General features: G+C 37.2%; 2 protein-coding genes across 5 annotated transcripts; both read left to right on the top strand.

Annotated features, from left to right (window-relative positions):
* Positions 1-3,367: 3,367 nt before the first annotated feature.
* On the top strand, positions 3,368-15,179 carry sp6 (Sp6 transcription factor). 2 transcript variants are annotated; one of them, XM_030144625.1, is made up of 2 exons: positions 3,368-3,569; positions 11,201-15,179. In XM_030144625.1, the coding sequence occupies exon 2, from the start codon at positions 11,317-11,319 to the stop codon at positions 12,241-12,243; it is 927 nt and encodes a 308-aa protein (XP_030000485.1). In that variant the 5' UTR covers positions 3,368-3,569; positions 11,201-11,316; the 3' UTR covers positions 12,244-15,179. The 2 variants fall into 2 exon arrangements, with proteins under 2 accessions (XP_030000485.1, XP_030000493.1); XM_030144633.1 differs by lacking the exon at positions 3,368-3,569 and adding an exon at positions 9,721-10,220.
* Positions 15,180-17,294: 2,115 nt separating this feature from the next.
* cwc25 (CWC25 spliceosome associated protein) lies at positions 17,295-23,865 on the top strand. 3 transcript variants are annotated; one of them, XM_030144600.1, is made up of 9 exons: positions 17,295-17,442; positions 19,549-19,721; positions 19,821-20,057; positions 20,145-20,214; positions 21,136-21,275; positions 21,389-21,461; positions 21,570-21,769; positions 23,083-23,250; positions 23,346-23,865. In XM_030144600.1, the coding sequence occupies exons 1-9, from the start codon at positions 17,425-17,427 to the stop codon at positions 23,455-23,457; spliced, it is 1,191 nt and encodes a 396-aa protein (XP_030000460.1). In that variant the 5' UTR covers positions 17,295-17,424; the 3' UTR covers positions 23,458-23,865. The 3 variants fall into 3 exon arrangements, with proteins under 3 accessions (XP_030000460.1, XP_030000467.1, XP_030000476.1); XM_030144607.1 differs by lacking the exon at positions 17,295-17,442 and having other exon boundaries at positions 19,584-19,721; positions 19,802-20,057; positions 23,346-23,458; XM_030144616.1 differs by lacking the exon at positions 17,295-17,442 and having other exon boundaries at positions 19,620-19,721; positions 19,795-20,057; positions 23,346-23,458.
* Positions 23,866-25,475: the final 1,610 nt, after the last annotated feature.

The raw sequence follows: 25,475 nt of genomic DNA, 5'->3' as shown, positions 1-25,475 counted from the left end.
AACTGTGCTTAATTTTCTTTAGACATTTCAGGTTGTTCATTTTTGTTCAGGTTATTCACATTTTATTGTTTCAGGGTAGTTTGTAAATTTAAATAGTTTCATAATTTAATGTTATTTTTTGCACTAAAACAAAGACAAAAAATTGAAATTGTCAATATTTATAGGCATAGTGTAATATTATTTTTTTCACATCAAATCGAGAAGAAAATCTGGAGTCATTCTTTTTTGTGGGTTCTTCTGCTGTTATTATTTGACTGTAGATCATATTGGTCTGTATGTGGAACCACAACTAAAATGAGTTCCACAGCCTTGACTGTGGAATTTTTGCACTTTGCAAATTCATCCCACAGGCCAGATCGGAACCTTTGGCGGGACGCATTTGGCCCCCGGGCCACATGTTTGAGACCCCTGCTTTTGTGGGACCTGTGGAGATCCTGCAGACCACACTTTGTGCACTGCTGCAGAATTCAACTGCAACGACTAGCACTAATGGACGAAGAGTCGACGGCAAAATTAATCAACGACTAATTTAGTAGTCAACAGGTCATTAGTGACGTCAGGCACTTTTTTCTGGTAAATAATGTTTCTTTGATCGAGCTGAGAGCAACTCTTACTGTTGAATATGTAAGTGTTTGTTTGGCTGTGGAATTTTATTATAATAACTGCTGAAAACTGAACTGAATATTAGTTTTACAAACCCTGTTATGCATTGGTTTCCAACCTTTTTTGGCTCGTGACCCCATTTTAACATCGCAAATTTCTGGTGACCCCAGACATTCAAAACGGAGACTTTTTTTTTTTGCTGAAATTAATTTGTTTTTGATCATGTAATAGTTTGCTATACTATGTTGCAAATAAACATTAATTTTAGACACATTTAGTCTATATAATGTATATTATTATGGACGGAGGCAGTAAATCCAGGTGTAGATTACTGCACAAAGGGAGAATTTTATTTTCCTTGGTCAGGATATGTACAGTCAGTCCAGCTGTGATTTACAAGGAGGACAATTAATACTGAACAAACAAGAACTCAAACTATGAATTATGAAAGAGCTGCAGCATCTGAAACTGACCACAACGAACATTTGACAGATAAACAGAACCACAGTGCTGCAGTTTCACACTCATAGTTTGTCATGTCTTTTATGGATTGGGATTGTCTCTGTAAACTCACCATAATTTTGTATAAGTAAGTTTTTTTTAATTTTTATCAATTACCAGAAATTTCAGGTGACCCCCACGTGGGGTCCCGACCCCAAGGTTGAAAAACACTGCTTCAGTGGGACCTGTGGAGATCCTGCAGACCACACTTTGTGCACTGCTGCAAAATTCAACTACAATGACTAGTACTAGTTGACGAATAGTCAACGGCAATATTAGTCAACGACTAATTTTTATTTTTTTTTAACAACTTTATTAACAACATTTGAGCATACAGTACAAAATTTTAAACAAACATCAAGATGTCAAAACAGAAAAAGCATTTGAACATGTAAGTTTAAGAAAATAATGCATAGATTTAAAAATACAAAGCATAAAATACAAATTATATATATAAAAAAAAAGTAAATAAGTAAATAATAAATCTGACAAATATAAATAAATAAATGCAACAGAGAGTTCAGTCAGTATTGAAAAATTGTTTATAAATAGCCAACGTGTTAGTGCTTTTTTTATTATTATTATTATTATTATTATGTATGAATTCTAAAGATTTAATATAATTTTCAAATTCTTTTTTTTTTTAACAAAATTTTATTCATATTTATATTTCAAGCTTTACAATATGTACAATCTTTACATATTGTTAATGTAGAAAGCTACATATCTTTTATAACATAAAAAGAACAAAATAAATAAACAAATAAACATAACTTCTCGGCAAACTGGTACCTCAAATCAGTGTACTGTTACAAGGTCTTATTTGCATACCTAATATATCTGCCTACAATTATTTTAATAATTACATAAAAATACAAATAATATCCCCCCAGCGTCAGACTCTCAAATGCTACAATATCAAATCCAAATGGATTATCAGAGGATTCCACCTCTTCTTGAACAAATCAGTGGTAAGGTTTAGGTTTGCTGTTATTTTTTTCCATTGTATAGACCCTCACAATTCTTTCCTTCCACTGATTTACTGTTGGAGGAAGTGGTTTATACCAGGATATAGTTATAATTTTTTTTTGCTACCAAGACAAGAATTTTCAAAAGATATTCTTTATCCTTATTTTAAAAAACTAGAAGCACTCGGAGAGCGCAGACCTCCGCCAAGGCTGATCAGTGCCCCCACCCCCGTGGGCCCCCCCACGCCAAGGAGGTTATGTTTTTGCCAGGGTTTGTTTGTTTGTTTGTTTGTCTGTCTGTCTGTCTGTTTGTCTGTCCGTTAGTGTGCAACATAACTCAAAAAGTTATGGACAGATTGTGATGAAATTTTCAGGGTTTGTTGGAAATGGGCCCCCCCGTGGGCCCCCCCACCCCTGATCACCACCAAAATTTAATCATTTCTTCCTTATCCCATTTCCAACAAACCCTGAAAATTTCATCCAAATCTGTCCATAACTTTTTGAGTTATGTTGCACACTAACGGACAGACAAACAGACAAACAAACGAACAAACAAACAAACAGAAAAACAAACCCTGGCAAAAACATAACCTCCTTGGCGGAGGTAATTAGCAGGGAGCACTCCAAAGATAAAAATCAGTGGGTCAAATTCAATGTAAGTGTGTAGTATTTTAGAAAGTTTCCCCCTAATTCCCTCCCAGAAAGATTCAAGTTTTGGACAATCCCAAAAAATGTGTGTGTGATCTCCAATTTGTCCACAATGTCTCCAGCATAAATTTGTTTTAGTTTTGATAATTTTCAAATTCTAATAGGAAGATTTTAAAATTTGGGTGTGTTTTAGTATATTTGTTTTTATGTATATGAAATTTTCCAATTAATATGAATAAATTTACAATAAATTCTAGACTGTTAGTATCATGTTTAAAATAAGTAAGTACATTTTGGGATGTTATATTTATTTTATTGTTACTTTTAGATATGATGTATAGTCAGCGACTAATTTAATAGTGGACAGGTCATTAGTGACGTCAGGCACTTTTTTTTCTGGGAAATAAGGTTTCTTTGATGTAGCTGAGAGCAACTCTTACTGCTGAATATGTAACTGTTTGTTAGGCTGTGGAATTTATTCTAATAACCGCTGAAAACTGAACTGAATATTAGTTACAAACCCTGTTGTGCATACTAACCACAGCCCCCCCCCCCACGGTCGGGAAGGGCCCATAGGTGGGGGGCGGAGCTTAGAGTAGCTCAAGACGCACAGCCATCCCACAGTTTGTCAGTGCAGTGAACGTGAACGCAGCTTACCTGTCCGAAGACACGCACAGGTCAGCTCACCTGGAAGAGTCTGACATGGAGACAGTCTGATGAAACAGAGGATGAGGACTTTATTTTTCTGTGCGCGTTTTTCGACGAACGGAAGAGTTGAGAGTTTGTCCAAACCAGGTGCATTTATTACACAAACAAACTCCCATCAACAGCTGCTCTGAGGACAAACAGGTAACTGAGGAATTTAAAGAGCCATGGTCTGCTGTGTGTGTCCTTAACTCAAATGAATTATGGATCCAACAGGATTATGTGAAATATGAAACAAATGACTGGGTTTGGGCTGAGACAGGGAGGAGTGGACGGAAAATAAACACAACAACATAGAAATAATATCAGTGAGTGTCATAGGGAAACTACTGGTACAAGAATAGGCCTAAATGTTTGTTAAAATCATCTGAATATTTACATCTGGCACTGATAGGTAAGCCTGCTGAAATTCACATGATTTACTGACACAACACATAACCTTTCCACCACAGAGAGCATAGAAGTGGAGTTCAGAAATATAGCAACTAAAGAATGTTCATTTATATAGATAAGATGAGATAAGATATGTGAGTTTATCAGGTAGAATATGATCAAAGTTTGCATTTTAAAATTTTCTCTTAATGTGTAAAATTTAAGTTTAAAAAATAACTCATAGCTCTATCTGGAATTTCCCTCGGGGTCAATAAAGTATCTATCTATCTATCTATCTATCTATCTATCTATCTATCTATCTATCTATCTATCTATCTATCTATCTATCATAAAATGCCTACATGATGAAATATTGTTAGTTTTTTTACAACATAATTTTAAATGGCCTTTCAAACAGAGGCAAATAATTAACAAGTAATTTTGTGTAGTTCACTGTTTGAAAATGTAAAAGATTCAGAAGATTGTTTTTTTTTTTTGCATACTATGATAGTCTAAGTTTTTTTGTACCTGCTTTTAACTTAAAGCTCACTAATATATTATGGATTTAACCCTTTCATGCATAGTGGTCACTCCAGTGGACAGCTATTCTAAAGCTGTTCTCTTGTATATTCATGGGTTTTGTTGTTTTAGTTCATATCAGCCAACACAGTGGACGCTTATACATCATCCCATTACTGTAACTTTGCTGTTCTTGATAAACCTGATCTGCACTAACATGTTTTAGTGTAAATCAATTGTTATTTGTTAGACAGAAAGTTTATTTATTTATTTTGCATATTACCTCCATGAAGTGAGTAATAACTAGCAGTAGAATATGTTAAAATATGAGAAAACATCAGATTAGTAGGATTAAAATCTTTTCATTTGTTTTTATCTCACTTTCTGATATTGGGTTTTAAACACAATTCTTTACTTCAAAAATTAAACGCATGGACATTTTTGTAACTTCCTTAAAAAAAACTCAGTTGCTTTTTTTCATGTCTAAGGGGGGATAAAAACAAGAAGAAAGAAAAAAATCTTGACTATGGTTGTCATAATTCGTGCATGAAAGGGTTAAACTGCTGCATAAATGTAATGCATTATTCAATAAAAGCTGAAAAATCAAGTTAAATACTCTGTAAAAGGTTGGAAATTACATTTGCAAATAGCAGTTGGTTATTTCTGTTGTATACATTTAAAAATTAAAATCTACACAAAGGGAAATAATAACGCTTAAATTCGTGTTTATTATTCTGCACTGTATGCAATCATGTATTATTAAATTAGATGTTAATAGATTTATGCCAAACAGCTTAATATCAGCTGATCAACATTTTAAATTTAAGGCTTAATATATGTTGACAATCTGATATTTATTGAAATGATCTGTATGAAACTAGTGGAGCAGATTGTCAATAGATACGTTCCAAATCAAATCCTTGTAACAGATGTAACACTGGGCAAAAACATAAAATCCCATAAACTGTATCCACAGAAATGACATTACATTAAGAAAAAATTAAATTGCCATTTTCGACGGGTTTTACTTTGAAGTCAAATAGAAGTGGCAGAGGATTCAGCTTTTAGACTGGATGGTGTTGACTTACTGAAGAGGTAGAAACATGAATATTAATATTGCATTTAAATGTCACAGAAAATACATTTTACACATTTCAGCACATTTTCCTATCAATCAGACAGAGACTTTGTTGAATCAGTAAGGATGTAAAGATCATATCTAAACGACCTGCGCTCCATTCTAGAGTTTCAGATCTCTAAATGAGTGCATATCCTAACCTCCACTTACTGGAGGAGATAAAACTGTTGCTTAACACACAGTACTTTTCAAACTAAAGTGTACATTATATGACCGTCCACAGTTTCAGGTTTTGGACTCAGTTGTCATTAAAATGGATTTTGGGTGCGTGTGTTTTCAACGTTTCTGTTTGTCTGTTTAAACATTTGACATTTTCATTGGAAAGTGACTGCAGTGATTTCTTGTATACTGATTAGATTTAAGGGTTTTGACATTTCTGCTGTATTCCAACTGTGAATACTGAAAATGATAAAGGAATCACATGCAGCAAAGAGGTACAAGCCCAGGAGTTGAGCTTGGGCCGTGGAAGATCTAAAATGGAGAGTAAAATAAAGACTAGGTGTGTGTATTGGCAAGAATCCGATGATATGATACAAATCCCAACACTAGGATCACAATACCATATATCACAATATATCATGATACAGTTAAAAAGGCAATTTTTTTGTTTTTTTTCTTTTATTTTTTAAAGATTATCTCCTGGAAAGATTGAATTACACCAGAAATATGTACAAATACTAAACATATTTTTATTTCAGAACAGGATCTAATGCTATATCACAACATTTTTCTAATTCTCCTAGTTTCCAAAGAAACTACCATCTGCCTCTCAGACAGTAAAAAGTGCTTTTAGGATGCTTCAAATAACCATTATTTAATAGAATAGTGTTAAATAATAATAAATGAGATTAGAAACAATAAAGAAAACCCAAAAACAAAAATAAACCTCCGCCATATCTGCATTTGAATAAATCCCTAAAAAATATCGGTACAGTATGTTTTGATATCGATACAGTACTGTGAAATGAAATATCCTGATATATAGCAGAACTGATATTTTCTAACACCACTAATAAAGACGCCCCAAATCCTTCATTGAGAAGTCTCTAACGACTGTTGAATTCCAACTTGGCCGAAAACAAAGTACAATTTCTTGTAAATGCCATTTGAGCCAAACTGATATGATCATGGACTCATAAAACTGTTTTTCTGCTTAAATGGGTGAAATTAAATGAATGACTAATTGACTGTTAACGTGTTGATTATTTATCAAAAATCTGGCTCCAAAAAGTTCCCAGATCAGAAAAACGGATGTACTGCTGCAAAGGCGAACAACAGTTTAAAACTTGGTTCTGTGGCTGGCTTCTGTGTGTCTGGTTTTTCACTTTTAAAATGACAGTGCCTTTTCTCCATGCAGACTTGTAAACCAGAGGCTGTGCTGGGTCTTGGTCGGGCAGGTTTTATGACCACAGCTTTGTCATTGCTCTGTACCATCCTCCTCCTCCTCCTCTTCTTCCTCCTCCTCTCGGGCTGCCGTACCCCCCCTCAGGGGCCCCCCATGCCAGCTGTTTCCCTCAGGAGCTTGGAGTGCTCCTAGTACTTTGGTGAATAAAAGAGGATGCTGCTGTCTTGGTTTGTTTACGGTTGTGTCAGTAAGAGCTGAGTCTGAGGAGCATTCCCTAAAAATTACAGAGCAGTAGCTGTGGCTCCAGGCCGCCATGAAATAAATCAGCTTGACCTTTAACATCACACCTTTCATTAGGGAATTCCAAACTAATTGCTTTACGATTTCATTGCAACTAAAAAGCATCTCTGAGTGGGTTTGACTGAGCCTCTAAAAGGACATGTAATGCATCACTTGTAATCCTCGCGGTCTGGCCATATTGACTCAACAAATTGAGATCTACACAGAAGATCCTTCACTGTCAGTCTGAGCAACACAGCCATATGCATGGAACTAGGGATGGAACCATTACCGGTATAACGATCAACCGCGGTAAAATTGCAGACGGTTAGTATTACCGTTTAAATTCTAATTATCATGATAACCGTGTTTGATTACCGCACTTTTAGGGGAAAAAACCCTGTGTAAAGCTATGCTTTTATGTCAAATATTTGAGTATAGTTTTAATTTATTACAATTTTGATTTTCTATACCTAATATTTGGAACCAATATTCACTTTTAAAGTCTTTTAAAAGGTTCTTTAAGCATCTGTGTTATTTATGCAATAAAGTAAATACATTTTTCAAACCGGATTATATATTTTTTTTGTGTTTTCTGGCCTTTTATGTTTTTATAGTAGGTTAAAGTGAAAAAAAATAATAGACAGATGATGTAGATGAAGTTGGGCTAAAAAAGACACCAAACATGGGTATAGTAAACATTTCTGTATATAGTATATAAAGGCAAAATCAAAAATACTGAAAAAACGGCCAAAATAGACTCAGACCACTAAGGGTTAATATTTAAATGTTTCTGCAACAGAAAGTACATTGTGCCAATTATTTTATTTTATTTTATTTTTTTTTTCAAAAATACAACTTGGTTACATTATTTCAGTGTGTGTATAAGTACTTTTTGAACATTTTCTTCCTTGTGTCAGTATCAACATTTCCTGAAAATTTCATGAAAATCCCTCCATAACTTTTTGAGTTATCTTGCTGACAAACAAACAAACAAACACGTACGCACCCACGCACACAAAGCAAAGTGATCACAATACCTCCTGGCAGAGGTAATAATACCACGATAATAATGATAACCGTAATAATTTTGATCACAGTAACCGTGATATGAAATTTTCATATCGTTACTTCCCTACATGGAACCATGTGCAAGACCTGCTTTCCCTTGACTAAACTTAGACATTTTCCAGGACACATAGGGTGTCTTCCACAGCCAACTTTGAGATGAGCTTAATTTTTCATAAGAGCATTAAATGTGGTACACTCTTACAGCGCAGAGCCCACAAAAAATTGCATTGTGATGACCATTTTACTTTCTTCTATAAGTGAATTCTGTGTTTTGTGTCTTATCTCCTGAACCTTACACGATAAGACAGAAAATGCAGCGTCTATCCCCTGGTTTTCATGGTCATGGATAACAATGGTACCATATACAATATCACAAACTCTTCAGGTGAACAGTTAAGGGTGAGTACTGTGACAGTGTGAGACTGCTAAATCATTAGCCGTGTTTCCATGAAATGTCGAGTGAATTTTTGAAAAGTCCAAAAACATTTGGATTAAGTTTCCAGTGGCTTTCATGTGAGTAAATCGGGTTATGCAGTGTTGCCAGAAGGTGGCACTATAACAAACAGAGTAGAAAAAGCTGAGTCTTCTGTTGTTGTTTTAGATCTAAGATGATTGTAATGGCTTTTTTTGGTCTCCTCATTAGTAACTGTTCCTGTTGCGTCTTTGCTACTACCAACCATATTTGATGCTTTATGGGAATATCAGAATATCCAGGCTGTTGGGATCAGTCAGCTGAATTGTCATGTGAGTTAAATATTTGTTACATCAGAACATATTCCATCTATGCACTCTTTTTCAAAAAAGTAAAAAAAAAAAAAAGGCCTTTTATTTGTACAATTGAGGTTTCACAAATTTATATTTCCATAAACCAGATACTCAGATATTGTGATTTTACTTCTTATGTCACTGAATGAATCATTAATGATTCACCAGATCAGTTTATGAAGAAATCACTGATCATTAAAATAGAGACATCACCTGTTATGTGTCGTCAGGTTTGACTCAGGAGATATGATGCAAAACATATCATCCTGTTACGGAGAGGAAATCCAATACCCTCCATGATGCATCTTGTGATGGCTCTGCTACTAAAACAACATAAAAAAATGGGAAACCGTGAACATGATTTTGGCGTTTCACCTGGACTACCGCTGGACACTTTCTTCCTGGGCGGCCTCCTGCAGTTTGTTTTGTCAGATATCATATCACACCAAGTCATCTCAAAATCAGCACACAAGCTTCAGACGAGTTTACTGTTTCCTGCCGTAAAGATAATTGTAGATGTTGGGGAATGGGCGTGTGGTGGAAGTCAACAGGATTGTTTGGGGCTCAGACATGTTTGGAGCCAAGCACAAGTCGTGCAGGCTGGTAACTTGTCATAAATTTCCACAGAACTTTAACAAGCTCTGTGTCACCATTGAAAATCAAGCTCCTCCTGCTGCGGAGGAAGGCTGAGTGACAGTGTGGAGGTGTTGAGAACTATACATACCTGGAGTGTGTTAGGAACAGGATGCCGTTTCAAAACGTGTGCCTGTAATTATATACATAAAGTAATTGTTCTTGTGTTATTGTTGGACTTCCATTCTCAGGCTTCTGAATGCCGTCAGTCTGCAACTGTTGATGCTTTCTGCCGCCAGTGTGTAAGAGGCGGGGCATTTTATGGGCCTCCTTTTGTAACTTGCCTGGAGGGCTGTTGTTGTAAATCATGTGTGATTCATAAAAAACAGGTTCTCCTGTCTTCCAGATTTCATTTCTACAAACCTCAGAGACGTACAAATAGACTTTGGCCTACAGCCATACCTCCCTGGAACTTCTTCTTTACCAAACTGCTCTGCTGTCAACACTCCCCTTCGCTCTCCTCTCTCCCCCCATCTTCCTTTGCCTCTGCACAGGGCCGATGATGTTGTTTTCTTTGCTCTTGTCTTTGACTGTCCTCCATGGGAAGTACCTGGCAGCGGATGCATGTGGCAGGCCTCTGTCTGGACACGTCTGTCTCCCCCTCTCTTCTCTCTCCATGGCCACTCAGCGTGAGAACTGCAGTATCCATGGCAATGAAGGGGCTGTGCTTGGGGTTGGTTATTTAAATGTTGTAGACAGAAGGATTTAGGCTGGATGTCTGCACATGTGAAGTTCAGAGAAATGGGGAGAATTATGTAACTGAATGTGATACAACTGTAACTGAGGTCTTTACAGTCTGCAGAGAAGGTAGCCTTCCACTGGGCCAGAACAGAGCTTTCTGGACAGATATAATATATATATAATATAATGAGATTGTTAATGTGCATGGTGTGTTTCTCCCTGTGAACACATATTTGAAGTGTGTGGAAATGTAAGTTTTCACTTTTTGTGATAAGTTCTGCTTGCATACCACTGAATGTAGCAAATGAAAAACCTTAATCCTTGATCTTTGAACAAGTAAATTTTCACTGTGAATGATTTTTAGTGGATGCGCCATATGTTACATTCTGACTATGCATGGTATTATAATAACATATTGGTTGTGATACATATATATATATATATAATAGAGAAATGGATGCTGCATCATATGATGTATGGTTTTGACCACATCACAAATCACACTCTTAACAGTGTTGTTTTTTTATCATTCTTTTCACTTTGCATAGCACATACTGTTTGTGGGCAGAAAATTTTCAGCAACACTAAATATGACACACACATGGTAATTCTGGACAGGAAAATAAAATGAATAAATGACCAAACCGGATGAAATACTTGAGAGATGTTTGAACCTTTTCCTACCTGGATGTTTGGAACATTTACTGTATTGTGATGCATAATGTTACTGTCATGTAAAATGACAAATATTGTACAAGTAGATTTTGACCCTGTCACCCACACCTATTGGCAAATAAGTGGAAAAGACTGTAGCTGTAGATGGTGGCTCAAACTAGTCCATTAACGCTGAACCCTGAGTTTTGAGTCTATTTTCAGTCACGTCTTCACCATACTTCTGACCTTGTGTTTTACAGTATTAAGCTGAGTTGATGCCAGTTGTTAAGACAGTTTTTATTTTCTCTCCTTCTGCAGGTTTTTAATTCATCTCTGTCCCATCATGTGGTAGTCTTTTTGGTCTTAGCCAAAAGACTGAGATCAACACTTTGAGCCACTGACCTCATTACCGACCCCTCACGTACACAGCTCTCATGGCTCACCCATATGAGCCCTGGTTACGGACAGCACCACCTAGTGGCAGCTCAGAAGACATGAACATCCCTTCCTGGTGGGACCTGCACAGGGATGTCCAACCAGGGAGCTGGATAGATCTGCAGACAGGCCAGGGTGTTGGCTTGCCCTCAGTGAGTCCAGGAGGTTCCATGGGGTTGCAGTCTTCTGTAGGACCTTACGGCTCAGACCCACAGCTGTGTGTCCTCCCTCCTGCACAGCATGTCGCCCCCTCACATTCATCCCACCTCTTCCCCCAGGACGGTTTCAAAATGGAACCCCTGGCCCCTGAAATGCTGCCACAGGAACCATTCTCTTTGGAGGAACCGCAGGAGAGCTCTGTCTCAGCCCGGCCCAAGCCCCAGCGACGCTCATCTTCCAGAGGCGCGGGTCAGGCCGTGTGTCGCTGCCCCAACTGCGTCCACGCTGAACAGCTGGGCCAGAGCGCTGACGACAGCAGGAGGAAGCACATGCACAACTGCCACATCCCAGGCTGTGGCAAAGCTTACGCCAAAACGTCTCATCTGAAGGCTCATCTACGGTGGCACAGCGGTGACCGTCCTTTTGTCTGCAACTGGCTCTTCTGCGGCAAGAGATTCACACGGTCAGATGAACTGCAGCGCCACCTACAGACGCACACTGGCGCCAAGAAGTTCAGCTGCGCATTATGTCCTAGAGTGTTTATGCGTAATGACCACCTGGCCAAGCACATGCGCACGCACGAATCCCCATCAGGACACGGCGAGGAGAGGGTAAACGGAGATACTAGGATGGAGAAGGGTTTTGATGCACCGACACCACCTCAGTCATCCTCAAATGTGTCTGCGTCGGAGGCCACAGAGCCTTCTCTGAAGCTGAAATGTGAGACAGATCCCTCCGTCTCCAGTGTAACAGGGCAGTCTGGCTAACTTCCCAGAAGAGCAAAAGTTTGCATTTGCAAGGTTAAGCATCTGCTCCTCTTTCAGTCTTAGAGATGCCATATTTTTCAGATAGAATAGAGAATAGAAAATAGAAGAGTGGTTTGAACAAAAGGTTTTCTGATCAGTGCTGGATGAAACACAAAGTGTTTTCCTGTGGTCCTTTGAAACTGTCAGCGGGGCTAATAATGTGATCATCTGCATGTTCTAACACAGAGGGACAGAGGATTTTTTTCTGGTTTGGTGCATACATTTTCTGCGTTTGCTACAAGTGCAGAGTAGCAGAGGAGGTAACCAAAGTTGAAGCTGCAGCTTATTGCAGGACTTCCATCGCTGCTAGAGGTACTATTATTATTGAGACTGGGAAGCGCTCAACTGAAGGTGGCTTGCCAACTTGTTTACAGTGAATATCAATCAGAAAAACTCAGGGAGGTGTTCATCTCCAAAGCAGTTTTCATGTTCCATGAAAGTGAACTTTCAAAGGCAACACCACACCTTTGAAGAGAGAAAGAAGAAAGTGATTACTTTGTTTTATGTGTGTAGTTTATTGCAAGTTGTATAAGACACTGGAATATAAAGCAACATTTCTTAATTTTAAAAGCCCAGAAGCCATTTGGATGGTGCATACCACAAAGATGGGTGTGCATAGGGTTGTATGTGAGTAATTTAAATGAAACATACATGATGTACAAGAGATGCTGCATAATGCACTCTACTTTGATAATATAATATGACATAACATAATATAATATAAAAAATAGTGTTACAAAAACACACAGGAAACAAGTTTCATGATCTCTGAAACTGAGCATGCAGAGAAACTTGTGCTTGGTCAAATGAGCCATGGTTTCTGTTGAAACTCACTGATGACAGGGATCTGGCGCATGAACAGCCTGCAGATCCACACTGTCAACACTTAAGTCTGCTCGTGCTGAAATGAAGCAGTTCAGCCTTTCTTAAGCACATCATAATGCTATTGTACTCCAGTCTACTGCTGAGTCTACTTGCTTTGTCATCAAGCAAAATGTTTAGATCATTGATCATTTTGAAATGTGTATTTTTTCCAACTGGAATATACAAAAATTTAACTCCAAAATTGTAGCAACTTTGATTTTGCATGTTTTAACACCAATATTGTATCCAAAATATCACCAGCCTTTTGCAATTAGAGTTGCACAGACTGACATTTTGACTGGATTAATTGTGCATCTTTACCATAAATTGATGGGAATTGAAACTGAAATTCTTACCAATGCCTGCAGTTCCCCTCAGCTTTACAGAATGTTTACACCTAGTGTTTGACTTTGCTGTTTGGGTCTGTCTCTCTGCAGTCCATGTAGCCTCAGTTCCAGGTGTTTTCAGAAGAATACCTCTGATGAGTGCTACCTGCCCAAACAACACCGAGACAAAGTTACAAACTGGCTGGAATTTATGTTGCATGTAAAGAAGCAGACATTTAGCTTGTGTTTGCTGCATGTCTTACTTTGTAACAGTTGATGTCCGGCCTGGGGATATTGTACAGTAACGTTAATGTTGTGTTTTTCACTTGTTCACTGCCACCAAGTGGCCAAAAAGACTACTAGCAAGATGTAATAAGGTAAAGCGTGATATTTACAATGTTAAAGGTCTAGTGTGTAAGATTTAGGGAGATTTAAGAGGATCACATAAATTGAATATAATATTCATATTTATACATGTCATGTATATATGCACTGTTTATATTACAGTGGGAGTCATGTTGCACCACCTTTTTTCTACAATAGTTCTGAACTGACTTCTTGGTTTTTTCATTTTAAAATAAATGGCACCCAGTGTCAAGGTGCACTATTGTCACCTGCTATATATAAATGTTACATATAACACTGACTCCAAGGAGGGACTTGTGTATTTTTTTACAGCCATTGTAGGTGAGGGCTGGGGCGTGGGGGATCATTTGGTTGTAATCTGAAATTTCACCACTAGATATCCCTAAATATCACACACTGAAACTTTAATGTGTAACAATGAACAGACTTTACAGTCGTGCCTCAGGATGTTCAGACTGTTACAGTCTAGTGTAGACTGTGTGTCTATACTATGCAGGGTGCACTTGATGACTATATTACACCAAACCCATATGCAAGTTAGATCAAGCAAGTCCCATTCATCAGCAAAGAATGTGTACGGGGCTGATGTGTCTCTCAACACATTTTATTAAAAGCTTTTGGTTCATCTGGTTTCCTCAAGACACATCATCAAATCATTCAGACGAGTCATTCAGAACAACTTGTGGAAATGGGACGACAGTTATCAACTTTTCTAGAGTTAGCATTCTCAGAGATATTGTGTTGGCAGTTTAGTAAATATGATGCAGTGCATAATAGAACATGCTCATTGTAGACATGCACAACACTAGCAACACTAGTTTCAGATCAATTATAAACTTCCATAATCAACACTGTGTGATCTATAGTTCAGTAGAGAGCAATATAAACAGTTAAAACACTACCAGGATTTCAGTAGGATGTAAATCATCAGAAACATTAGATTTTCATATACTAGAGAGCTTACATTGTTGCAGGCTCATAAGTTACTCTACTGGTGTAAAGATACATGGAAGACCATCAATTATTGTATATTGACTTATTAGGGACCGAGCCCGCAGGATGAGGACCTCTCACTCACTCAGAGTGAGAGGGCCTTGCCTGCAGGGCAAAAGCCCTATTATTATTTTACTATTGTTGTTATAGATAGGCTCATGATGTTTTCTTTTTTGTTGGTCAGTAGAGTGAGATGGAGAATGTTTTCATTGTAATCAATATTTGTGTTGTGGAAACTATAACAAAATCGTTCCTGAAATTAAATAAATTAAGTATCATGGTGTAATAACATGTATTTAATCTATGTTCTGTATCTATTATGTTGTTCTGTATTAAATAAAAAGCTATATTCTATGTCTCTGTCAAACCTTTATTTAGTGGAAATATTATTATTACATCTGTTAATATTAGTAGTAGGACGAAGTTAAGGGATGGTTAACATCTGGTCAAAAAAATTAAATTAGAATAATCTACACCAAACTTATATTTTTGGGTTGGCAATTACTTATATTTTCATGAAAATGTATTTTGAAATGAGAAAAAAATCTCTGAAAAAAAAAATTTGAGGAGTTTTATGAGTGTGAATGTTTGGAAAGTGACAGTTTCCTGCCATCATTCTGGGTTCATTTTATAAACTCTCATAAATAAACTGCATTTTTTCCAAATACATTGATATTTGACTATTATATTATGTACGTCATATTCTAAACACACTGTTAAAAATTTTTGAAAAAATTTCTTTTAATGTGGTTTTTGATCATCCAAATATGTTGCAGACTGCTTGAAATGCTGTCCATTCGTGTTGCTCAAAAGAGTGATTTTTTTTAGTTGACAGATATAAATATGCAACATAAAATCTTCAAATATTGAGAAAGAAAGCCTAATACATCATATTTTTATGTTGTAACTTAATTTTTTTTTTTTTTACTTTAAATTGAAGAATAGACTTTAATCTGAGATTAAAGTTTGTCCACCCATGACATTCGGCACTGATGACAGTGCACAGCCCAGTCTATGTTTCAGCTAAATGACAACTTTTTCTTTTCTAATAATACATATTGTTCAATATAAATTTATATTGTTATTGGATATAAATGAAAAATTAAGTCTTATATATTTATCTTATCTTTTAAGTTATAAAAAACATGGATCAAAGCTATAAATCAAAGCTTTGAAGTTCTTATTAGCTGTCAACACTTCAGTGGTGTAAACTCCGATGTCTGATCCCATGGTACTGTAGTTTACACCTATCATGATATGGACGGTGACGAGTAGAGATTCAACTTCCTGAAACAGTCCGGCAGGAGCAACCGCTTCCATGTAGTTGAGGATATGGAGTCCATTCCATGTGACTGCATCCTGTATGAGGTTGAAGCACCGGTACCCACCTCATCTACCAGGTTTATCATTGTCAAACTAAACTCCAGAGACTTGAGGCCATCCCAACCTTGTACAGCAACAGGCGATGAAGATAACAACTGCATCAAAGACTTTATTATGCTTAATCAATGCATATATGCAAAATACATTTGAATATAATGTTGATATTATTTGTATGTTGCAAATATTGTACCAAAAAACAATAAAATAATGTATGTAATATTGATAATTGAAATAAAAAATGTTTGATATTTACTTTTGTTGTCCATCCGTGACGCTGCCATTTGTCAAAACTCTTGCTATTTAGGTATGATAAAATATATTTTTCCTCTAACCAGTTATTAGGTTGTACAATAGAGTGTTTAAGGTATACACTGAATACATTTGAGGATGAGAATGTCAGAGGAACTTCACTTTTGAGAACTTTGTAATTCTTGTAAAAAATAGATGTTAATTTTTTGTCCGTCTGTGATGCAGTCGATTTTGATATTTTTCATTTAAAAATATTTGAAACTAAATTTTGCCCTTTGAGTATTTTTAAGATGGCATTTAGACCTTTCCAATTATGTGAAATATTTGCCTCAAACTTGTCTGGTTCAAAAGTTATCAATCAAAAAGTAATGGGCTGTCCATCTGTGACGCCCTTGACCTCGCCCCTAGTAGTAGTAGTAGTTATCAGTAAATCACACCAGGTAAGACCAGCCTGGTACAGTGTTTTTTTCTCCCCTCAAATATCAGTGTTTCAGAGATATTTTGTTGCAGAAGTGCACAGGCGTGAACTGTAGTTACCCAGTTTGACAGCTAAACAGTTCACAAACTGTTGCCTTCACGGACAAAAGTATTGCTTTTAGTTTTTGTTGGAATTATATTGGATGGCAAAATTATAAAGGACTAATGGATGAAAATGATGTAGGCTACAACAGACCAAAGTACAACAGACTAAACAGTAAAAGCCTTATCCATGGTGAAACCTCATGGCATTATTCAGGGGTGGGAGCTAAATAAAACCACATTTTATTTTAGTACGTGAAGGCATCACCGGGGGAACCGGAAATTATTTACACATAACAGGAAGTACGTAAACACATCCATAATGTTCCCGGCTCCATTTTCTAGCTAACGTTAGAACTTTCGTTGTATTAATTCTGTATAGAAAAAGGACTTTTTTCTTCATTTTCCGGTTCAGTTGGAGTGAAACGACAAATCATTCAAGATGGGGGGCGGAGACCTGGTAAATATGAGCTTCTTTAAACAACTGACGTCTTTTCCAATGTGAAGAGACTGCTAATGGGCTATTTCCATGTCGAAATATTGAACAGTTTGTGCTTATACCTCTACCATTACCTCTACGGTTGGCACAGCACAGGTTATAACATTCTGGGAGTTTCACAAGCCAGTTTTTAGTTCAGTTGAGCTATGGTGATATCGGTAACTCCCCTATTTTTGACATTTTAATTACTACATTTACGGTTGACTGAGACAGCTAAATTCTATTACATATTGCTTATGATGGCTAATGCCTGTAAGGATTATTAGTAATGTTCTATTGTAAATTAATATCAATTTTAAGTATTTTCGTCATAGCTTAAGCACACTAATATGAAATTGTTCTACGATAATGTACTGTTATTGATATAGCATAATAGAGCTGAGCGCTATGGCTGGAATTTCCTATAACGGTGCAGGTCATTTCATATAAATATAACACTACATTTCACGGTAGAACACGTTTTGTCAAAACGCAATGAATAAATAGTTTACAGAAAATGACGACACTGGAAGGCGTGTTTCTTACATGCTATATACAGTATCTCACAAAAGCGAGTACACCCCTCACATTTCTGCAAATATGTAATTATATCTTTTCATGGGACAACACTGAAGTGACATTTTGATGCAATGTAGAGTAGAGCTTGTACAGCTTGTATAACAGTGCAAATTTACTGTTCCCTCAAAATAACAACACACAGCCATTAATGTCTAAACCACTGGCAACAAAAGTGAGTACACCACTAAGTGTAAATGTCCAAATTGGGCCCAAAGTGTCAATATTTTGTGTGGCCACCATTATTTTCCAGCACTCTCTTAACCCTCTCGGGCATGGAGTTAAACAGAGGTTCACAGGTTGCCACTGGAATCCTCCTCCACTCCTCCATAATGACATCACGGAGCTGGTGGATGTTTAAGACCTTGTGTGCCTCCACCTTCCATTTGAGGACGCCCCACAGATGCTCAGTAGGGTTTAGGTCTGGAGACAGGCTTGGCCACTCCATCACCTTTACCCTCAGCATCTTTAGCAAGAAAGTGGTCCTCTTGAAGGTGTGTTTGGGGTCGTTCTCATGTTGGAATACTGCTCTAGGGCTCAGTTTCCAAAGAGAGGGGCTCATGCTCTGCTTCAGTATGTCACAGTACATGTTGGCGTTCATGGGTCCCTCAGTGAACTGTAGTTCCCTAGTGCTGGCAGAACTCATTCAGCCCCAGACCATGACACCCCCACCACCGTGCTTGACTGTAGGCAAGACACACTTGTCCTTGGACTCCTCACCTGGTTGCCGCCATACACGCTTGACACCATCTGAACCAAATAAGTTTATTTTGGACACATCAGACCACAGGACATGGTTCCAGTAATCCATGTCCTTAGTCTGCTTGACTTTAGAAAACTGGTTGGCTTTCTTGTGCATCATCTTTGGTTCAGATGGTGTCAAGCTTACAAATCAAGGTTACAAATCAGATGTAAAGAGTCTGAAATGTAACCTGATCAAACATACAGAAACCATGTGCTCTCACCAGTGCCTGAGAAGTCATTTTTGTGTTGGTAGTATTTATAGTTTAGTCAATGTGAATATAAAACTAAACAACATTTACCTAATGGAAAAGGATACTGGGTGATCTTATAATAATTAACCCCTCAGTTAATACTACTAACTAATGTGCACTTGGAAAGTATATCATTGACCCTTGTAGAGTCATGGGAAAGTTTCTTAATTTTTCTGTATAATTTCTATTGTTAATTATATTACAATTTTTCATGTTCATTATTAATGTATATAATTCCTTCATTTGTCTACTATATATTCTTGACAAATTTTTAAAAAAAATTGTGTACAAAGACAGTTGCAACACAGTTTTTTTTTCTATAGTCACACAATGTCTATCATCGTATGACAGCTCCATTGCCTCAATATACATTAATCTGATCACTTGGTTTGAGCAGTCAGTTGAGTTGAGCAGTGTTGTTAAACTTGTTCTTATATGTCATGAATTTCAGCTCTAAAAGTTGTCTCCGATAGATTGTAGTTATGAGTAACTTCATGTCATTTTTTCCCTTCGGCAGAACTTGAAGAAGAGCTGGCATCCCCAGACTATGAAAAACATTGAACGTGTTTGGAAAGCTGAGCAGAAATATGAGGCTGAACGCAAGAAGATTGAGGAACTGCAGAAAGAGCTGAAAGATGAAAGAGCTCGAGAAGAAATGACTCGATACGCAGAGGAAACGGGTGCCATAAAGTGAGTACTGTCACATTTTATCTACAAAAATATTTGTGTAAAGGAAAAGAAAATGTGTTTAAGTAACATTTAGAAAATAGAGCTTGTTGGTGTCGGCAGGAAGAAGGATGATCGTTTGGACTGGATGTACCAGGGCCCTGCTGGCCAGGTGTCCAGAGACGAGTACCTGCTGGGTCGTCCCATTGACAAACAGATCACTGACCAGTACGAGGAGCCTGAGAGTGGACCATCAGCTGAGACTGGTCTCCTGCCTGGCTCCATCTTTAACCCTGCCACCCCAGCTTCTGGCCTGGACCTCGCTGCTAAAATCAGGGAAGACCCCCTGTTTGAGATCAGGTTGATACTTTTACTCAGACTTACGTTTTCTCTTTTCTCTTCATAAGTTGGAAGGCATTTCATTCCTGTGTTTCTTGTCTTCATAAGAAAACGGGAAGAGGAAAAGAAGAGAGAGGTCCTGACAAATCCAGTGAAGATGAAGAAAATCAAAGAAATGGTAAAATATAATGCATTTTATCACGTTTAATAGATAAGATAAGCATAAGCAGTGTTTACAGCAGCAAAGTGCAAAAGACAGGCAGAACATATAAGAGTGAAATGGGAAAATCTGCAATTAAAATTAATTACTTTTACTTTTAAGGCTTTTATTTACAGAAAAGTAATTTATTTTAATAGCAGATAGTCTTTTATATTTACATATATTTAATGTGTTTTGACTTAAGTCACCGTCTCCATTATATCTGACATGAATTGCCATTTTCAGAATCTTGGGCTAATGTTTCCATTTCCGTCCTATTATGGAAAAACATATGTGATCTTCATAGAAAAGTGTTGTCATTAGAGTGATTTTGGTTTTGACTTTGGCTGAAGACCTTAGACATGGTCAGTATTTTTCAACCTGACTGAAATTGTTATGATTAGATGCTTAGACACACTGATATGATAGCACAAGGTGATGGAACGACAGAGGCTGTGGGTCTCAGCTTGCTGCAAAACTCTCAAATGATGCTAGAATAATGTCAGCATATCCCATGTTTTGACAGGAAAATGCTTCTTTCAGACGATCTCATTCAGAATATCCAAACACATTATATTGTTTAGAAGACAGAATATTGCCTAATTGTCGACACATAGTGGACTGGTAATGTGAAAGTAAATTCACTCTATTTTTGGAGCCTTTGGACCATTAACATGTTCAGTAATCCTTAAGTCTTTTAAAGTCACTAGCAAAAGAGTTGTAAACCACAGTTTTACTTTTCTACCACCATGTGTCTGTCCCTCCCAGAGCCTCTACATGGCATCCAGTGTTGGGCATAACATGTTCTAATATTTTTTCTCTTTATATTTGCTTAAAAACTCCACAGCTGGCAGTGGCATTTTTAAATCTGATTGTTAAAATGGGTTATCTGCCTTCTAGCTGCGTCAGAATCTGGACAAGAAGAAGAAGAGGAAGAAGGAAAAGAAGGAGAAGAGAGATAAAAACCGAAGAAAAGAGAAGAAGCATAAAAGAAGAAGCACAAGTTCAAGTTCTGAGGAAGACTATGAGAAAAAGCACAGGTAAGGAATGAGCTCACATGATGGTAAATATTGTTTGTATGATGGAATTTACACAAAGGATGTTTATTCAAAGACTTAAATTCAGTGAAATACCTAGTGTTGTTTTTTTTTAGGTCACATTCACGAGATGAATCCTCTTCAGATAGAAAGTCTCATTCCCATCATCTTCCAGGCTATGGCCTCCAGGTCAGAAGTACAACACTTACTGTATCTATGCAGTTTCAGCTGCTCATCTCCCACCTTTTACTGGACCAGGAGCCATATGAGTCTCAACAGTTGTCTTGTCCCTCTCAGCTTCCTGCTAACAGACATCAGCAGTCCTCCGCCGCCTCCGGTCACTCAGGACACCACGAGAGGAGCCGCTCCCGGTCACCTCACAGGAACAACAGGGATCATCACTCGTCATCATCACACAGGACGGATAGGAAGGTCCAGCCCAGAGCTCCCAGTCCTCCAAAAGAGCGATACCAGAGACAGAGGAACCATGTCTCCAAGTAAGATGCAACAGGGCTTCACAAAGTACTGCCAGTCAATATTTGTACTAATTAAACAGGGGGGGCTGACAGTGATAAGTATAAGGAAAACCCTTATACTTATCATTGTCTATCTGGATCAAACCGACCACGATAGCCCAATAGAGACCTTAAAATAGCAGTCTGGAGACAGTAACTTTTAATTGTTAAACCTGCAGGAGACTTTCGTGACCAATTTTTCATCAAATCTGTAAAACTCCAGTCGTAGCCTAAGTATCATGAATCTGTAAGTCTTTCTGTGATTCCTCACCTGAATCTCTTGCATTACGGTGAACAGTTTCTTAGTGCCATCCACCAGAAACAAACCATGTGTTTACAATCAGAGCCGGGAGGTAACTCGGGCATCTTTGGAATTTTGTCGCAACGTGCATTGTGGGAAGTGAAGGCTCGCGCAGCTGCCTGGCAGCAGCAGCTGGAACAGACACGACGCGGAAACGACAGGAGCTCCCTTTCCTCTATGCATATCCCTCCAGCTGTTTCCGCGTTTCAGCCGTTTCCGCGTTGTGTTTGTTTCATCCATATAATATCATATGGTTGCGCTGCTGCTGTCAGGCGGCTGCGCGAACCTCCCTTTCCCACAATGCACACGTAGCGACAAAATTCCAAAGATGGACGAGTTACCTCCTGGCTTTGTTTGTAAACACATGGTTTGTTTCTGGTGGATGGCACTAAGAAATTGTTCACTGTAATGCAAGAGATTCAGGTGAGGAGTCACAGAAAGACTTACAGATTCATGATACTGAGAATATGACTGAGGTTTTACAAATCTGATGAAAAATTGGTCACGAAAGTCTCCCGCACCTTTAAGAAACGAAGAAGAAAAGAAAAAAGAAGAGAAGAAAAAAGAGAGAGAGCTCCGCCCTATCTATCGCTGAAAAAGAAATTAAAACAACTCAAACTTGATGTGGAAAATGGTCAAACAATGGCCGTAAGGTGACATGTTTAATGCACGTTTGTATGTTTGATGTTTACATGTTAATATGTGAATGTTTCTGCCAACAGAAAGACATTGGGCCTATTATTATTATTATTTTTTCCAAAATACAACTTTGTTAACTTGTTTCAGTGTGTGTAGAAGTACTTTTTGGACATTTTGAACACAGTTTCAACAATACTGCGATAACAATGATAACCATGATAATTTTGGTCACAATAACCGTGATATGAAATTTTCATATCTTTACATCCCTACTAGTGACTGGTGACAGTGGCAAGGACATGGATTGCACTCCTTCCTGCGCTGATTTCTGAGTTTTGTTTTCTGTCTGATGTAGGAAGCTTTCTGCAGAAGAGCTGGAGCGTAAGAGGAGGGAGATGATGGACGATGCCAAACAGAGAGAGGAGGATCGGGAGAATAATATTAAAAGATACAAAAGGCAAGACGAGAGGGATAAGCAGCAGGAACAAAATGCCAAGCAAGAGCGCCGGGCTGGCTTTATCCAGTAAGTGCTTTTTTGAGAACATGCACTTTGGTTTAAAATAACATCTACTATCACACACTTCATTTTCTGTTCCATTTACCTTGATCCTGTTGCAGCAACATGAAGCTGGAGAGTGCTGCCAGCTCTTCTTTAGAAGACAGAGTGAAGAGGAATATCCACTCCATCCAAAGAACACCTGCCTCCCTGGACAACTTCATGAAGAGATAAAGATGAAAAGGATGAAGTCTTAGCCCTGACTCACTTTGCAAGAATCATGCCATCCGCCCTTCAATGTGTCCAGTTTATCTACTACGACAAAAGGATGGATGGTGTGTTGGAACAGTGAATCATGTGGCTCAATCTCCACACAAGGCTTTTATTCTGAAAAGCAGATTTAATACTGGAAATAATTAGTTTCCAATGGATTCAAAAGGATTTGCATGGTCTGTCTGTAATTTTAGGAAATCATTTATGGTTTAAAGTTTATATGACCGAACTCTGTACATAACATTGTTTTTTGTTTTTATACTGTGTACAGGACCTACTTTTATGTAATTGTTTTGGCTATGTTTGTGTCTGGACTGGATGTTCTTCTACAAGAAAACTTCTATAAAAAAGTCTCCAGTATATTTTCAGTAACAGCATATTTATATGCGACTCGGTGCTTGTTTTTTTTTTTTCTTTTTCTATGACAAAGTAATCAATGAATAGATAAAAATTTACAAAGTTAAAATTAATGGAAAAGAAAAGACATAGGGCAAAAATACATGAATTTGAAACTACAAGCCTGAAGATTGAGCAACTGAAACAAACTGAGATGAAGACAGTATTGCATAATTTTGCAAATATTAGTCCAAAAGAAAAATTTTGAGTGCGTGATACACAGATGAAATTAATGTTAAAAGCTGAGATGGGAGAACAAAGCCTATATCCAATGAAAAAAGCATGGAGGTAAAGAGATAAACTCAAGCTCCTTTTGTTTCCCCTCAACTTTATTGAAAATATTCAGGTTATACAAAACATAAATTTTGAACAAACATCAAGATGTCAAAAAGAAAAAAGCATTTGAACAAAGAAAAAAAAATGCATAGATTTTAAGACACAAGGCAGAATAGACAAATAATAGTATAATATTCATTTATTTATATATCCAACAAATGCATCAGAGTTCAGTCTATTTTAAAGAATTCTTTATAAATTGTCAAGGTGCTAGTGCGTTTTTTGTTAAAGATAAATTCTAAAGATTTAATATTTTCAAATTCCATCAGGAAGATTTTAGAATTTGGGTGTGTTTTGGTATATTTTTATTTTTGTGTATATGAAATTTTCCAAATAAAATGATCAAATTTACAACAAATTCTAAATTACGAATGTCATATTCAAAATAAGTAATTACATTTTGAGAGGTTATAGTTATTTTTTCATTACTTTTAGATATGATATATTTTTTCAGTTTTAGACCAGAAGTTAGAAGAGTGTTCACACAGAAAGAATAAATGTATAGTAGTTTCAGGACAAGAATGACAAAAATTCCACATTTCTTCCACGTCAGAAAATCGAGACAAAATAGCATTGGAGGGATATACGTTGTGTAAAATCTTGAGATGTATAATTCTAATTTTGTTTGTAATACTGTATTTATATGGTAATGTCCATGCTTTTGGCCACTCAGTTTCAGAGAAAGTTGAGTTCCAGAATGCTTTACCTCTTTTTTTCTCTTTCCATGCAGTGCATTGCGTACATGCATGTTATTACAGCTCGAGCTAAAAATATTAATGCCATTAATCAATAAATAAGGCTTTTCTGTCTGTAATGTTTGATAATTTAGATGACTTTTCACAAGTAAGAAAATATCAAGTTCCTTTTTTAACCAAAGCATTTTGTAAAACATGACGGAGTTGTATCTTTGCCTGTGCTGCTCCTTTGGACCCAAACAAGTGAATGTACAGTGAATTTACTTTATAGCCATAGAGTCCAGTCAGTTTCTGTGGATTTGATGCTGCTACTGTTGTGCCGAATTCTACTCCCTGCAGAAAACTGCTCCCCCTTCCTAAGTCAGCCGTGAAGAGGTCAACGTCCACCAAATTCACTTAAGTTAATTTTCGCAGTTAATTTTTCTCTTTTTTGACCGTAGGGTTTGAAATTAATCGTGAATTATTCATCCACTGAACACCATCGTAGCTGTGTAGCAATTAATTAATTATATTGTAAGACACTACAGTAATGTTTTTTTATCTGTTTAATAT

This window comes from Sphaeramia orbicularis, chromosome 1 (genome assembly GCF_902148855.1).
Source record: "Sphaeramia orbicularis chromosome 1, fSphaOr1.1, whole genome shotgun sequence".
Lineage (NCBI taxonomy): Eukaryota > Metazoa > Chordata > Actinopteri > Kurtiformes > Apogonidae > Sphaeramia > Sphaeramia orbicularis.
This window is presented reverse-complemented; position numbering and strand designations above follow the sequence as displayed.